Consider the following 17,466-nt stretch of genomic DNA (forward strand, 5'->3'; position numbering starts at 1 on the left):
GCTAAACCTTCAAAAGGGAAACTTTGATAAAATGAGAAAAATAGTTAGAAAAAACCAAAGGTACAGCTACAAAGGTAAAAAGTGTGCAAGAGGCGTGGTCATTGTTAAAAAATACCATTCTAGAAGCACAGTACAGATGTATTCCACACATTAAGAAAGGTGGAAAGAAGGCAAAACGATTACCGGCATGGTTAAAAGGGGAGGAGAAAGAGGCTGTTTTAGCCAAAAGATCTTCATTCAAAAATTGGAAGAAGGATCCAACAGAAGAAAATAGGATAAAGCATAAACGTTGGCAAGTTAAATGTAAAACATTGATAAGACAGGCTAAGAGAGAATTTGAAAAGAAGTTGGCTGTAGAGGCAAAAACTCACAGTAAAAACTTTAAAAAATATATCCGAAGCAGAAAGCCTGTGAGGGAGTCAGTTGGACCGTTAGATGATCGAGGGGTTAAAGGGGCACTTAGAGAAGATAAGGCCATCACAGAAAGATTAAATGATTTCTTTGCTTCGGTGTTTACTGAAGAGGATGATAGGGAGGTACCCGTACTGGAGAAGGTTTTCATGGGCAATGATTCAGATCAACTGAACCAAATCACGGTGAACCTAGAAGATGTGGTAGATCTGATTGACAAACTGAAGAGTAGTAAATCACCTGGACCAGATGGTATACACCCCAGAGTTCTGAAGGAACTAAAAAATGAAATTTCAGATCTATTTCAATTAATTTATAACCTATCATTAAAATCATACGATGTACCTGAAGATTGGAAGATGGCCAATGTAACCCCTATATTTAAAAAAGGATCCAGCGGTGAGCCTGACTTCAGTGCTGGGAAAAATTGTGGAAACGTTTATAAAGAATAAAATCAGAAAATATTTAGATAGACATGGTTTAATGGGACACAGCCAACATGGATTTACCCAAGGGAAGTCTTGCCTCACAAATCTCCTACATTTATTTGAAGGGGTTAATAAACATGTGGATAAAGGTGAACCGGTAGATGTAGTATACTTGGATTTTCAGAAGGCATTTGACAAATTCTCGCACGAGAGGCTTCTAAGAAAACTAAAAAGTCATGGGATAGGAGGCGATGTCCTTTCATGGATTACAAACTAGCTAAAAGACAGGAAACAGAATAGGATTAAATGGACAGTTTTCACAATGGATAAAGGTAAACAGTGGAGTGCCTCAGGGATCTGTTCTGGGACCAGTGCTTTTTAGTATTTATTTATTTGAAATCTTTTCTATACCGTCGTTAAGTAGTATACCATCACAACGGTTTACATAGAGGCACATATATACATTTATGAAAGATGTATAGGTTAATACTCTCTATAGGAGGTGCCATTTAAAGTCCGGTAACAATTTCATAATAAAGACTATTTGCAAAAAGTTAAAGATCTTGTCCTTTTTCTACGTTTCTCAGTTTCAATTGTATATATAACTTTTATAAAATGTGAGGTGATCACAACTGCGGTGACACAAAAATTATGCAGAGTAGTTAAATCTCAAGTGTACTGTGATGAATTGCAGGAGGACCTTGCAAGACTGGAAGATTGGGCTTCTAAATGGCAGATGAAATTTAACGTGGACAAGTGCAAGGTGATGCACATAGGGAAAAATAACCCATGCTATAGTTACACAATGTTACGTTCCATATTAGGTGCTACAACCCAAGAAAGAGATCTAGGCATCATAGTGGATAACACATTGAAATCGTCGGCTCAGTGTGCTGCGACAGTCAAAAAAGCAAACAGAATGTTGGGAATTATTAGGAAGGGAATGGTTAATAGAACGGAAAATGTCATAATGCCTCTGTATCGCTCCATGGTGAGACCGCACCTTGAATACTGTGTACAATTCTGGTCACCGCATCTCAAAATGGATATAATTGCGATGGAGAAGGTACAGAGAAGGGCAACCAAAATGATAAGGGGCATGGAACAGCTTCCCTATGAGGAAAGGCTAAAGAAGTTAGGGTTGTACAGTTTGGAGAGGAGACGGCTGAGGGGGGATATGATAGAGGTGTTTAAGATCATGAGAGGTCTTGAACAAGTTAATGTAAATCTGTTATTTACTCTCTCAGATAATAGAAGAACCAGGGGGCACTCCATGATGTTAGCAAATTGAAGAAAATTCCTTTTCACTCAACACATGGTTAAGCTCTTGAATTCATTGCCAGAGGATATGGTTACAGCAGTTAGTATAACTGGGTTTAAAAAAGGTTTGGATAAGTTCCTGGAGAAAAAATCCATGAAGTGCTATGATGGCAATTAATAAGCAACAATAGCTTGTAATTTGTCTAATGTTTGGGTACTTATGACTTTGATTGGCCACTGTTGGAAACAAGATACTGGACTTGGACCCTTAGTCTGACCCAGTAAGGCATATCTTATGTTCTTATGTTGCCACTTCTCTAGAAACTCTGAGGCCCCAGAATTCCCAGACAAATCCTCAGGAAATAGCTTGTAGGCAGGATATTTGTGCAAAGAGAAGCAGAACCCCAGTTGGTGAGTGGGTGGATAATAGGAAAGAGGCACATGCACAGGTGCAGTTGAGCTCTATACAGCGACCACAAGTTAAGTGCCTGGTGGTGTTAGGGGTAGCACAAAAATGTTATGTAACACTCAGTGATTAGTGTGTGTGCGCGGGGGGGTTGGATTGTCAGTGTCTCAGTGTGTAGGATTGCTAGCATCTGGTTATTTCTGAAAGGGAAGGGGTGGAATCGCTCACTTCTTTATGGCAGATACATTCCTTACCTTTCTGTGCTCGTGGTCTATCATGACATTGTGTGGCTTGACATCTCTGTGCATGATCCCCATGCTATGACAGTAATCTAGTGCCTGCAGAAAATCACAATATGAGGAGGGTTTGGTTAATACAATGGACTGCAATCACACACCTCCTACCCCATTCACAGCAGCACATCTTTCATACTAGTCACTCACCATGCATGAGCACAGCATGATTGTGGGAATGGAAATCATGGATCCAGAGAATCATGTTTTATCAAATTTTATGCAAACACCTAAGCAATTCATTTCTTTGTCATGTCTACATTTTTCCTCAGGATCTCTCCTGCTCCTTTATTCTCCATATTGAACCTGATCTTCTTACAATGACCTCACCCTGCCATAAAATTCTGCAGCAGTTGATAGTTAAGCAATCTTTTCTGTGGACAGCAGGATGAATTAGCCATGATCTGTGGGAGATGTCATTAGACAGCACTGAACAGATCTGACTCTCCAATCTAATAGAGCTTTGAGCTCTACTGAGCATGTGTGGGAGTTCCTGCGTGGGCACAGCCCCAGAGTCTCCTCAGTCTGTTTTTTCTCCATGCTTTGCACAGACGGCTATTGTCTCCTCGTGAAATGTTCATCTCCTTAGTCAATCTCTTACTCTACATAACCCATAACAGCACTTTTAAGTGCTCATAATAAAGCAGAAACAAAAAAGGGAAATCTGAGTAGGAGCCCCATCTCAAGTTTTTCTTCTCATGGCCTCGAAAAAGATAACAAGTGGCTTCAAATCATACTCCTGCGGCCAGATAAATGTCCATTACGGATGGGATTGACCGCTGCTACATCTGCTTACTTCTGGACCATGATGCCCAACTGCCAAGTGTGTGTGAGAATGTTACCGAGAGCCCAATGGTCAAGACAGCAAGCTTAAGAACTGAAATGCAGGATGCTTCTACTTCCAGAAGTCACCATTCTTCTTCCTCCTTTCATGAAAGTTTATTGCACCGATATGACCCGGATTGGACAGCCCAGGAGGAATAGACACTGCCAAGGCGCAGGTCAGTGGAGTATGTCACAAGGCCCACTAAAGCCAAGTACTTCCTCGGCTCATTTGACACATTCCGTGCTGGTGCTAAGAAATAAAAAATAGTCAACGCAGCATCAAAACATTTTTTGAAGCACTCTGCCCCTACAGCTTCTGAATAGCAAATCGTGTCGAAGTGATCAATACCTGGCATGCCATGGGCACATCCAGATCACAGATCATCGGAGAGATCGCGTGACTCATTGGTGCACTCGACGCACACTGCATCAGTGCACAGACCTCTGGAGAAATCCACACATGTGCCGAAGATCTCCTCACAAGCTTCAACGAAGCAAAAACCAACGAAGGCAATGCCAATGTATACTGCGTCAAAGCACACAATGCAGCATAAGACACAGAAAAAGACTGCAGTTCAAGCTCTAGAACTTCCAAGGCATACAATTCTTTCATTTCCGTTATTAAAATGTTATATCTCGCCTGTAAAGCATGGTATCCAGGCGATAGTACAAAATAAAACAGACAAAACATGAAACAGGTGCTCCAAATAGTTCTGATAATGAACTGGACCTCTCTCTCCATTATTACCTCATGTTATATGACATCCAGAAGATCCAAAAAAGATGATTATTACTTTCCAGTGCTATTAGTTCACCCTGAGGAGTAATACACACAGGAAATTCCGAAAGCAGCATTAGACACAAAAATACACAGCTCCTGCTATTTTCTTGGCTGAACCCAGGCTTCAGTTCCACCTCCTATAACCAAAGCTCTACCAGTATCAATTATTAATTCAGAGAACGTGTCTTCAGTTTCTGTGTGTGTGATTCTTCTCCTGCCATCATACGCAAACCCATTTTTCTGCTGACACCGGGAGAGACATCCCTTCAGGCAATGAAACAGATAACTGATATAGTACGAAATTTTTTTGCCTCCTTTCTACCTACCCAACCTGTTAGCCATCGTTCCCACCAGCCTTCCCAATTATTCCGATCTCACCTCAAAGGTTAATGTCAGGTGCCCCACCTTTTCCGAAATCTTCCTCATCAGAACAGAGAAGTCCGACTTAACAGCGAGCGACTTCCTCCACCATCAGGACCCTCAGTGGCTCAATGTCCTCCTCTGTCACCACACTCCTCCTGGGTCCAGCCATTGAGATTCATGGAGAAAATTGGAACAGTGCTTAGAAGAGAAGTGCCGAGTGGAGTTCTATTCGCCTGATCACCTTGCTGATCAGCGGCCAGGGAGGAAACATGTACAGTAAGATGTTTGTTGGCCATGGAAGAACCAGTGCATCGACCTCCTCGGTCCCTGTCTCTCTGCGCAGACTATAGAACCCTGGTGCCTTGGCATTCTGAAATGTGGCCATCAGATCCATGCATGGCGTGCCCCATCGCTCGCAGATGAGCTGGAAGGCCTCGTCGGCCAATTCCCACTCTCTGGGATCGAGATGGTGACGACTGAGGAAGTCCGCCTGTATGTTGTCCACTCCTGCGATGTGAGAAGCTGCAAGGCTGATGAGATAATGCTCTGCCCAGTGCATCAACTGTCGCACTTCCGTCGCCACCGGGCGACTCTTTGTTCCTCCTTGGCAATTGATGTAGGACACCATAGTTACGTTGTCTGACAAGACTCTGACAGACTTCCCCCGAAGGAGTGGGAGGAAAGCCTGCAATGCCAGAGCTACTGCCCTGGTCTCCAAGGGGTTGATTGACCACTGTCCCTGCACCGACTTTCCCAGACAAACCGCTCCCCAGCCGAAGAGACTGGCATCCGTGGTGACGACCATCCAGGCAGGCATCAACAGGGGAATTCCACACTCCAGATGATCCCAGATAAGCCACCAGTCGAGGCTGGCTCTTACGAAGCCCGTAAGTGGAAGGTGGAACTGTTCCGACACCGGATTCCAGCAGGACAGCAAGGCTGACTGTAAGGGACGCATATGAGCAAAGGCCCAGGGGACTAATTCCAGGGTGGACTTCATGGAACCCAAGACTCAAGTAATCTTTCACCCTGGGCAGTCACGTGGACAACAGGTCCTTCACCTGTCCCTGAAGCTTGACTATCCGCTCCGTGGTGAGGAAGACTCTCCCCTGCGCCATGTTGAACTGTGCTCCTAGGAACAGTTGACCACCCAACCGAGTGAACCCAAGAGCTGAAGCACCCGGGCTGATAGCTGTCTGGCACTGAGCCTTGGACTTTGCCCGAATTAGCCAATCGTCCAAGTAGGGATGCACTAACAAGCCCTCCCTCCGGAGCCGCGTTGCCGCCACCACCACCATCACCTTGGTGAATGTTCTGGGCGTGGTGGCGAGTCCGACCGGCAGGGCCCGGAACTGGTAATGACTGCCCAGAATGCAGAACCTGAGGAACCTTTGGTGTGACGACCGGATACAGATATGGAGGTATGCTTCCGTGAGATCCAGAGAAGCCAGGAACTCTCCTTGCCGTACGGAGGCGATGATGGACCGAAGGGTCTCCATCCGGAAACAAGGTACCCGAAGACATCTGTTGACTCTTTTCAGATCTAAGATTGGCTGGAAAAGAACCTTCCTTTTTGGGGACTATGAAGTAAATAGAGTAGCGGCCCTGGAACCGTTCTGCGGGTGGGACCGGTGTTATCGCCCCCAAGTCCAGGAGGCGCAAAAGTGTGCCGTGTACCGCCTCCCGCTTTCCTTGGTATGCGCACGGAGAGACCAGGAATTTGTCCCGAGGGCGCTGTACAAAATCTAAAGCGTAACCTTATCACCATGAGGACCCACTGGTCTGACGTCAGTTTGGTCCATTCTTCGAAAAAGAGCGATAGTCTGGCCCCCACGTTTGGTATGGGAGGGATCACAGGAACGGAGGAATGGACCCGGCAGGATCTCATTGCGAGGCCTTAGCACCCACAGCTAGTTGCAGGTTGCCCAGTCTGCCAAAGCGTCTGCCTCGAAAGGACTGAGGCCACGATTGCTACCTGTTTGAGCCCGGGCGGAAGTAGGAACCGGACGATCTCGCCGGATGGGGTCTCCTTGAACCCCGAAAACGAGATCGTGCTGTAAATGATCCTCTTGACCTGGGTCTGTCCTCTGGCAGCTTGTGAACCTTGTTCTCTCCCAGCAATTGGATCATGTCTTCCAACTCCTTGCCGAACAACAACTTTCCTTTGAAAGGTAGCGAACCAAGGTGTGCCTTGGACAAGACATCAGCCGCCCAACTGCAGAGCCAGAGGAGTCTTCGCGTGGAGACAGCGGACACCATGGATCTCGCTGACGTACGCAGCAAATCATAGAGAGCATCCATGCTATAGGCAATGACCGCCTCCAGCCTGTTCGCCTGAAGAGCCTCTCCCTCGGAGAGATAGGCACCGGCCTGGAGTTGTTGGGCCCAGCGAAGGCCCGCACACAGCGCAAAACTACTGCAGATTGCAGCCTGGACCCCCAGCACTGACACCTCGAACACCTTCTTGAGCTGTAGCTCCAACTTTCTGCTCTGCAAATCCTTGAGAGCTGTAGCTCCCGTAACTGGGATAGTAGACTTCTTAGTTACTGCTGACACCGCTGCAGCCACCTTCGGGACCCTCAGCAGCTCCAATGCATCCTCCGGTAGAGGATATAGCTTGTCCATTGCTTTACTGACCTTCAACCCCAGATCTGGGGTATCCCATTCACAAAAGAGGAGATCCGTTGCCGAGAAGTGAAAAGGAAAGGAGACTGACAGCCCCCTAAGTCCTAGCAACACAGGATCCGTAGCCCCCAGCTGGGACTCCGCCGGTGGGGCATCCACACCTAACTCGCTGAGGATGGCCGGAATAAGCGGATTCAGCTCATCTCGTTTAAAAAAAGACGGACCACCTTTGGATCGTCTCCTTCCATAGCCGGAATTCCTCGGCCCCCCTCCCATGGGGGATTATTATCCTCATCAAACCCCCCCCCCCCCCCCCGGGGGTTTGGGTGGTGGATCCGGTTCATCCTTGGACGTGGAGTCCGAATCTTTCCCCGGAGGCACAGACCGTAAGGGCCTCTTGCTCTTAGGCCGGTCCGCCCCCTCCCCAGAGTATGCACGCTTCCGCAGCTTCTTAAGAGAAGACTGAGGAGAATTTTTCCCGATTCTTCCCAGCCTCTCTCTCCTTAAAGGCCTTGTGCATCAGCAGTATAAACTCCGAGGAAAAAGAGGAATCAGACTCAGGGGAAGTATAATCAGCCCCCTCAAGGTCACTGTCAATTGCCGATGGAATAGGGGCCGCAGGCACTTCCCCCTCGGGAAGAATTCGCTGCAGAGATAAGGAGGGTGGTGAAAACCCCTCCCCCATCGCGCCCCGCGTGGCTGCCCGAAGGGAACTCAAGATGGCCTCCGTTCCCACGCTTAGCGGGAGCGGATCAGCTGGAACCGGGCCGGCTGCCTTGAGCTTCGCGGAGGACCAAGGGACCCTCTGGCGATCTCCCCAGGGCAAAACGGAGGGGCGTTCCCCTCCGGGTAAGCACGCCACACAAAGGCCGTCCCTGGAAAGGCACGCACGCCAAGCCGCAGGCACAGCAAGCCGAACCCCGAGGCATCTTTGCTGCGGCAGGGAAAAGGATAAACTAGAACAACAACAAAAAAAAGAGACATAGAAGACTGAATAAAAAGCGCGGCACAAAAAACGGCGAAATGGCGCAGTACGGCTGAGGTAAAGGGAAATAACGGAGAGACAGCGCAGCAAAAAGTAAAACAGACTTTTTTTTTTGTAAAACTTGCCCGATCGCTGTCCCGGGTTCTGTAACAGGGCCTGCTCCTGTAGGAGTGAGTGAACCGGGCTCCACGGTATCACCCAAGGGAGAGTCCTGGACCCTTCCAAGCAGCGGTCTCGACCAGGAGGGATGGTCCCCTCAGGACCTAGCAACCTCCTGGGAGAATAACAGAACCACCGTCCTTCCTCAGCTTCCAATGAAACTTTTTTTTTTAAATTAAATTAAAGGCACAGACTCATAAAAATGTACCAACTCTCAACCTGATAACTCCACTACCCTAAGTACTAATTGTCATCAGGTAATCAGCAGAGACCATGGGTTTTGCACCTCCGCCACCTGCTGGAGACAGAGTAAGGCTGAGGGACCATGGGTGGCATCTCGCTATATATGGCAGGGTTGTTTTGAAAAAAACTTGTGTCTCCACCTGCTGGAGGGGAGGCAAAACCCAGGTGTCTGGACTGATCCGGGTACGTACAGGGAATATCCTATTCTATTAGCTTTGAAGCACATTGAGAAAACCCTGGGGCAGCTCCCACACATGCTCAATAGAGTTCAAAGCTCTACTAACTTGGGGGCCGATGCAATAAATCGTCTCAGACGCACATTTATTTTTTTTAATGCGGAGTGAATGAGTAATAGGCTCATTCAGATGCATTTGCATGTGATGAGCGCTCTCTCATTCACTCTGCGTCAGATGCGCATTAAATAGGCGCTAATCCCCCTATTGCATTAGGGGGTGGATTAGCGCCTATTTAACCCACATCCGAGAGCGGGTTAAACAGTGCGTGTGTTTGAGCACATTGTATTGCATCGGCCCCTTGGAGAGAGAGATCCGTCCAGTGCCGCCTGGTGATGTCGCCCACAAGTTATAGCTAATTCATCCTATGGTACACAATTTACATCACAACAGCCACAAAGCATGCTAGCTTAGAGCCCGAAGGCTGAGCAGCACTGAAATAGCATTTCTGACACCATGATCTCAGAGTGTTCTGATTTACACAGACAGACTAGATTAGCAGGTCCTCATCCAATGCCTTTGCTAAGCCAAACAAGTACTGCCAAGACATCCCAGTTTCATGCAGTGCAGAAGAAGTCAAAGCAGGGCAATACATTCAAGATCTGTTAAATATCAAAGGCTGAGAGAACTGCACCCACCTTCAGAATCTCATACATGTAGAATCTAATATCGTAATCGGTCAAGGTCTGGTATAACTGCTGTTGAAACAAACAACAAAACAAAACACAGCACCAGTCAACAGTAATACTTAGCAGAGCTAGAGTGCAACACAATAAGGAAGTAAGAGGCCTAACCCCTCCTGCACTGCCCTTCCTTCCCTAGGGCAAAGGTGAGCAATTCTGGTCCTGGAGGGGCCACAAACCAGTTGGGATTTCAGGATATCCCTAATGAATATGCATGCAACTCTCTCTCATGCATATTCATTAGGGATATCCTGAAACCGCGACTGGTAGGACTGAAGTAGCACAGCGCTAGCCTAGGCTCTGCCTGCATCATCTTCCTCTTACACGTCAGGACTGCCCTTGGAGGGAAGAAAGCAATAGGAACACAAGCTAGCTCCAGTGCCTTATTTATGAGCCAACACGTCTTTCCACTGTTTCATGCCTTTTTTTCTTCCAGTTCATAAGAACACAAGAAGTTGCCATGCCGGGTCAGACCAAGGGCCCATCGAGCCCAGCATCCTGATTCCAACAGTGGCCAATCCAAGTCATATGTACCTGGCAAGTTCCCAAGCAATGAGAACCAGAGCGGAAACCAGTGTCAGGAGTTTCCCTTTGCAATCATCTGGGGGTATTTTATACCCATCTCCCTCTCTGTCAGGTTGCTTATGGCAGTATGAAGCAGTGGTCAAGGCTTCTTCACCCCCCAGTCATCTCCTAAACTTAGGGTAGGGCACTCATCGCAAAGGTTGCTGCATGCAGCTCCCATGGGACAGCGGGGAGAACCTAAGGATCAGTTACCAAACACAGCTCCAGTGCAGCAGTAAAGACAGCCCAAAGTCCAAACTATTTGAAGCCTGGAGCCCAAATTCTTCTGCAATGGAAGACAGCTCCTGTATCAAATGGTTTCATCCTGGTCCCCTAAAACCGGAATCAAATTTGGACTTTCAAAGTTCTGCATCGCTAAGAGCAGCGGGTTAATAGGATTCTGTTCCCTCACCAGCCATTTCTATCGAGAAAGCTGCCAGCAGTAAACACAAACTCTTCTAATTATCCAGGACAGAGAGGTGGGTCTGCATCCAGAAATCAGGGAAAACTCATTCTCTATCTCAGTTTACATCCTGCTCAAATTCCAATAAAATTGACCAAAGCAGATTACAGTAAAAGATTCATAATTCAATAAAAGTGACAAAGCATATACATAAAACACCAATACAAAGAAATCATATGCATAAGCCTGCCTCCTTTTACCCAGGTCTGATCGTTTTTCCAATACTACTCAACGCCAAGACTTGTTAGTCAGAGAGTTATTACATCCTAACAGAGACCACCAGCTGGGACCACAATCCTTACTGGGCAAGGCAAAGTTTCAAACCTTTAAATTGAAACAAAACTGCAATAGAAGTTAAATGACAGAAAGCCTTACCTTAAAATCTGTGTTGTTTACATGTTCAAAGACCAGAGCAGGTGTGCGGGACTAGGGAGGAAGCAGAAGAGATTTTCAGCCTCCCTGCATCACAGTGCCCACAGCACACTGACATCTAATGCTCTCTCTTTTAAGGAAGAACAGGTGCTAAACTAGATGAATAGGAACTAGGCCTAGGGCTAGCCAAGAAGCAGCAGGACATCCAGGGGCTGGAATATTAGGTTTCAGGGGAAGGAGTCACTGAAGGTCATTGAGAGAGAAGCAGAAACCGTCGTGGGCAAATGGAATAATTAGTTCTTACCTCAGTTTTCTGTCCAAACAAACGGGTCCCCCCCCCCCCCCCCTAGCATACCAGAAGATGGAAACAGAACACAAAAGCTTTACTTTATTTCATAGGGCACTGGGCCACCTGCAGACTGCCAGTAAAACTATAGCAAAGCTAACCAAATTCCCCCTTTCTTTCTTTCTTTTTGAGCTGGGGAATCCAAAATTCAACTTATAACCCCTCCATTGAGAGGGTATAACAGCAGCAAAACCCAACAATGCACAGAAGAGCAGATCTCAGACTGAAAAGGCTGGTAGAGCTCAAGCAAAGCAGATTAGCAGGTAAGAACCAATTTGTTATTCTTATCGTCCACCAGACCAGTCCAGACTGGATGGGATCCTGAAAGCCCCACTCACAAATTGCCTGCCCCAAATGCCACTCCGTCTGGGTTGGGAATATTTATTTAAATTCTTTTTTTAATATACCGATGCTCAAGACCGGGTCTTATCGTACCAGTTTACAATAAACTAGGGGGTAAACCAGTTAACACTGAAAGCGAAAGTTACATTACAACAGGGAAAGTGGAACTGGGCTGTTAGAAAAAAAGGGATAGGTTAACGATTTCTAACTGGAGAGCAGTGCAGGTAAGCAGCGAGCTATTGCTTACATGGTAAGAATTATATACAATTTTACATAGTGGAGTCGATTAGGCAAGTTATATAGGAGCACAGTTAGCAGAAAAGCAGTTCCTTTGTGCGGCGGAAAGGGGACGCAACCATGGGGTGTTGGTCCGTGTGGGTTACCACAAGGCTTCTTCAAGGATATGCTTGGGCGAACAGCCATGTTTTTAATTTTTTTCTGAATGCGAGATGACAATGTTCCTGGCGGAGGTCTGGTGGGAGAGAGTTCCAGTGATGCGGACCGGCCGTGGATAGCGCTCGTTTTTCAATGGCATTGTGTATAGCGGATTTGTTTGGAGGAACCTGTAGGGAGTCTCTGTATGCAGATCTGGTGGGTCTTGCTGAGGAGTGTGGTGAGTTGGAGCGAGGATTCCTGAAATAAGGTTTTGTGGATAATAGTAAGTGTCTTGAACAGAATTCTGTAGCGGATGGGTAGCCAGTGAAGTATTTTTAGAATCAGAGTGATGTGGTCCATATGGCGAGAGTTTGTGAGGATCCTGGCTGCAGCGTTTTGCAGCATCTGAAGAGGTTTGGTAGAAGAGGCCGGGAGACCAAGCAGCAGCGCATTACAACAATCGATCTTTATGGAATATGGAAGCTGTGCATTGTGGAAGCAGCGCATTACAACAATCGATCTTTATGGAATATGGAAGCTGTGCATAGTGGAAGCAGCGCATTACAACAATCGATCTTTATGGAATATGGAAGCTGTGCATAGTGGAAGCAGCGCATTACAACAATCGATCTTTATGGAATATGGAAGCTGTGCATAGTGGAAGCAGCGCATTACAATAATCGATCTTTATGGAATATGGAAGCTGTGCATTATGGAAGCAGCGCATTACAACAATCGATCTTTATGGAATATGGAAGCTGTGCATTATGGAAGCAGCGCATTACAATAATCGATCTTTATGGAATATGGAAGCTGTGCATTGTGGAAGCAGCGCATTACAACAATCGATCTTTATGGAATATGGAAGCTGTGCATAGTGGAAGCAGCGCATTACAATAATCGATCTTTATGGAATATGGAAGCTGTGCATTGTGGAAGCAGCGCATTACAATAATCGATCTTTATGGAATATGGAAGCTGTGCATAGTGGAAGCAGCGCATTACAATAATCGATCTTTATGGAATATGGAAGCTGTGCATTATGGAAGCAGCGCATTACAATAATCGATCTTTATGGAATATGGAAGCTGTGCATAATGGAAGCAGCGCATTACAATAATCGATCTTTATGGAATATGGAAGCTGTGCATTATGGAAGCAGCGCATTACAATAATCGATCTTTATGGAATATGGAAGCTGTGCATAGTGGAAGCAGCGCATTACAATAATCGATCTTTATGGAATATGGAAGCTGTGCATAGTGGAAGCAGCGCATTACAATAATCGATCTTTATGGAATATGGAAGCTGTGCATTGTGGAAGCAGCGCATTACAACAATCGATCTTTATGGAATATGGAAGCTGTGCATAGTGGAAGCAGCGCATTACAATAATCGATCTTTATGGAATATGGAAGCTGTGCATTGTGGAAGCAGCGCATTACAATAATCGATCTTTATGGAATATGGAAGCTGTGCATTATGGAAGCAGCGCATTACAATAATCGATCTTTATGGAATATGGAAGCTGTGCATTATGGAAGCAGCGCATTACAATAATCGATCTTTATGGAATATGGAAGCTGTGCATAGTGGAAGCAGCGCATTACAACAATCGATCTTTATGGAATATGGAAGCTGTGCATAGTGGAAGCAGCGCATTACAATAATCGATCTTTATGCAATATGGAAGCTGTGCATAGTGGAAGCAGCGCATTACAACAATCGATCTTTATGGAATATGGAAGCTGTGCATTATGGAAGCAGCGCATTACAATAATCGATCTTTATGGAATATGGAAGCTGTGCATTGTGGAAGCAGCGCATTACAATAATCGATCTTTATGGAATATGGAAGCTGTGCATTATGGAAGCAGCGCATTACAATAATCGATCTTTATGGAATATGGAAGCTGTGCATAGTGGAAGCAGCGCATTACAACAATCGATCTTTATGGAATATGGAAGCTGTGCATAGTGGAAGCAGCGCATTACAATAATCGATCTTTATGCAATATGGAAGCTGTGCATTGTGGAAGCAGCGCATTACAATAATCGATCTTTATGGAATATGGAAGCTGTGCATAATGGAAGCAGCGCATTACAATAATCGATCTTTATGGAATATGGAAGCTGTGCATTGTGGAAGCAGCGCATTACAACAATCGATCTTTATGGAATATGGAAGCTGTGCATAATGGAAGCAGCGCATTACAATAATCGATCTTTATGGAATATGGAAGCTGTGCATAGTGGAAGCAGCGCATTACAATAATCGATCTTTATGGAATATGGAAGCTGTGCATAGTGGAAGCAGCGCATTACAACAATCGATCTTTATGGAATATGGAAGCTGTGCATAGTGGAAGCAGCGCATTACAATAATCGATCTTTATGGAATATGGAAGCTGTGCATTATGGAAGCAGCGCATTACAATAATCGATCTTTATGGAATATGGAAGCTGTGCATTGTGGAAGCAGCGCATTACAACAATCGATCTTTATGGAATATGGAAGCTGTGCATAGTGGAAGCAGCGCATTACAACAATCGATCTTTATGGAATATGGAAGCTGTGCATAGTGGAAGCAGCGCATTACAACAATCGATCTTTATGGAATATGGAAGCTGTGCATAGTGGAAGCAGCGCATTACAACAATCGATCTTTATGGAATATGGAAGCTGTGCATAGTGGAAGCAGCGCATTACAATAATCGATCTTTATGGAATATGGAAGCTGTGCATTGTGGAAGCAGCGCATTACAACAATCGATCTTTATGGAATATGGAAGCTGTGCATAGTGGAAGCAGCGCATTACAATAATCGATCTTTATGCAATATGGAAGCTGTGCATAGTGGAAGCAGCGCATTACAACAATCGATCTTTATGGAATATGGAAGCTGTGCATAATGGAAGCAGCGCATTACAATAATCGATCTTTATGGAATATGGAAGCTGTGCATAATGGAAGCAGCGCATTACAATAATCGATCTTTATGGAATATGGAAGCTGTGCATAGTGGAAGCAGCGCATTACAACAATCGATCTTTATGGAATATGGAAGCTGTGCATAGTGGAAGCAGCGCATTACAACAATCGATCTTTATGGAATATGGAAGCTGTGCATTATGGAAGCAGCGCATTACAATAATCGATCTTTATGGAATATGGAAGCTGTGCATAGTGGAAGCAGCGCATTACAACAATCGATCTTTATGGAATATGGAAGCTGTGCATTGTGGAAGCAGCGCATTACAATAATCGATCTTTATGGAATATGGAAGCTGTGCATTGTGGAAGCAGCGCATTACAACAATCGATCTTTATGGAATATGGAAGCTGTGCATAGTGGAAGCAGCGCATTACAATAATCGATCTTTATGGAATATGGAAGCTGTGCATAGTGGAAGCAGCGCATTACAACAATCGATCTTTATGGAATATGGAAGCTGTGCATAGTGGAAGCAGCGCATTACAATAATCGATCTTTATGGAATATGGAAGCTGTGCATAGTGGAAGCAGCGCATTACAATAATCGATCTTTATGGAATATGGAAGCTGTGCATAGTGGAAGCAGCGCATTACAATAATCGATCTTTATGGAATATGGAAGCTGTGCATAGTGGAAGCAGCGCATTACAATAATCGATCTTTATGGAATATGGAAGCTGTGCATAGTGGAAGCAGCGCATTACAATAATCGATCTTTATGGAATATGGAAGCTGTGCATAGTGGAAGCAGCGCATTACAATAATCGATCTTTATGGAATATGGAAGCTGTGCATAGTGGAAGCAGCGCATTACAATAATCGATCTTTATGGAATATGGAAGCTGTGCATAGTGGAAGCAGCGCATTACAATAATCGATCTTTATGGAATATGGAAGCTGTGCATTGTGGAAGCAGCGCATTACAATAATCGATCTTTATGGAATATGGAAGCTGTGCATTATGGAAGCAGCGCATTACAATAATCGATCTTTATGGAATATGGAAGCTGTGCATTATGGAAGCAGCGCATTACAATAATCGATCTTTATGGAATATGGAAGCTGTGCATAATGGAAGCAGCGCATTACAATAATCGATCTTTATGGAATATGAAAGCTGTGCATAATGGAAGCAGCGCATTACAATAATCGATCTTTATGGAATATGGAAGCTGTGCATAGTGGAAGCAGCGCATTACAATAATCGATCTTTATGGAATATGGAAGCTGTGCATAGTGGAAGCAGCGCATTACAATAATCGATCTTTATGGAATATGGAAGCTGTGCATAGTGGAAGCAGCGCATTACAATAATCGATCTTTATGGAATATGGAAGCTGTGCATTATGGAAGCAGCGCATTACAATAATCGATCTTTATGGAATATGGAAGCTGTGCATTATGGAAGCAGCGCATTACAATAATCGATCTTTATGGAATATGGAAGCTGTGCATAATGGAAGCAGCGCATTACAATAATCGATCTTTATGGAATATGAAAGCTGTGCATAATGGAAGCAGCGCATTACAATAATCGATCTTTATGGAATATGAAAGCTGTGCATTATGGAAGCAGCGCATTACAATAATCGATCTTTATGGAATATGGAAGCTGTGGTGCATGTCACCACCTTACAAATCTCTAATGGCAAAACCACTTGGCACTCAGCCCAAGACATAGCTTGAGCTAGAGTAGAACGAACCCTCACACCCAAGGATACCTGTAGGCCCTTGCAAAACGTATGCAGACACATTGAATCACCGAGCAATAGATGCCTTAAAAAGTCTTCTGCCTTCTGTTCTGACCACCGAACACAAAAAGATTTTTATTTTTTAGTTGCATTTTTAGTAGATTATGTTTTATTGTTATTGTTAAATTTTTTTATCTTATTTAAATTTATTTACATTTTTATTGAACCCCTGCTTAGCTACATGATTTACAGGTGGTATATAACATTTTAATAAATAAATACTAAATAATGGTCCATTCTTTGAAATGCATTTGTAACCTTTAAATATCTCAGGAGAGTCCTAAGCACGCCCAAAAGGTGAAGCTCCTGAGCCTGCCCCAAGGAACCTGACTGTGGCTTCCAAAAAGCTGGCAAGTCAATAGACAGACTGACTCCAATCACAGAAAGAAAACAGTTGCATTGTAAACCGGTGATATGTATTTTATACAGGAACGTTGGTATAGAAAAGTTAAAAATAAATAAATCAATCAATCTTTGGCAAAAAGGATGGTATGGTATAAATAAAGACCCCACTTTCTAAAAAAAGTGCACAACACCTAAAACTCCGAACTTTGCCTTGCCA

At 44.8% G+C, this 17,466-nt stretch overlaps 1 protein-coding gene across 2 annotated transcripts in view; it reads right to left on the reverse strand.

Annotated features, from left to right (window-relative positions):
* Positions 1–17,466, reverse strand: part of CSNK2A1 (casein kinase 2 alpha 1) — a 127,510-nt gene that overhangs the window by 44,416 nt on the left and 65,628 nt on the right. For both annotated transcript variants that reach the window (XM_029611051.1, XM_029611050.1), the window contains exons 5-7: positions 11,098–11,148; positions 9,651–9,710; positions 2,760–2,843 (exon numbers count right to left, since the gene is read on the reverse strand). In XM_029611051.1, the coding sequence (XP_029466911.1) occupies positions 2,760–2,843; positions 9,651–9,710; positions 11,098–11,148 (195 nt within the window). The remainder of the gene's footprint in view (positions 1–2,759; positions 2,844–9,650; positions 9,711–11,097; positions 11,149–17,466) is intronic.

The sequence above is a fragment of the Rhinatrema bivittatum genome, chromosome 8 (assembly GCF_901001135.1).
Source record: "Rhinatrema bivittatum chromosome 8, aRhiBiv1.1, whole genome shotgun sequence".
Taxonomy (NCBI): Eukaryota; Metazoa; Chordata; class Amphibia; order Gymnophiona; family Rhinatrematidae; genus Rhinatrema; species Rhinatrema bivittatum.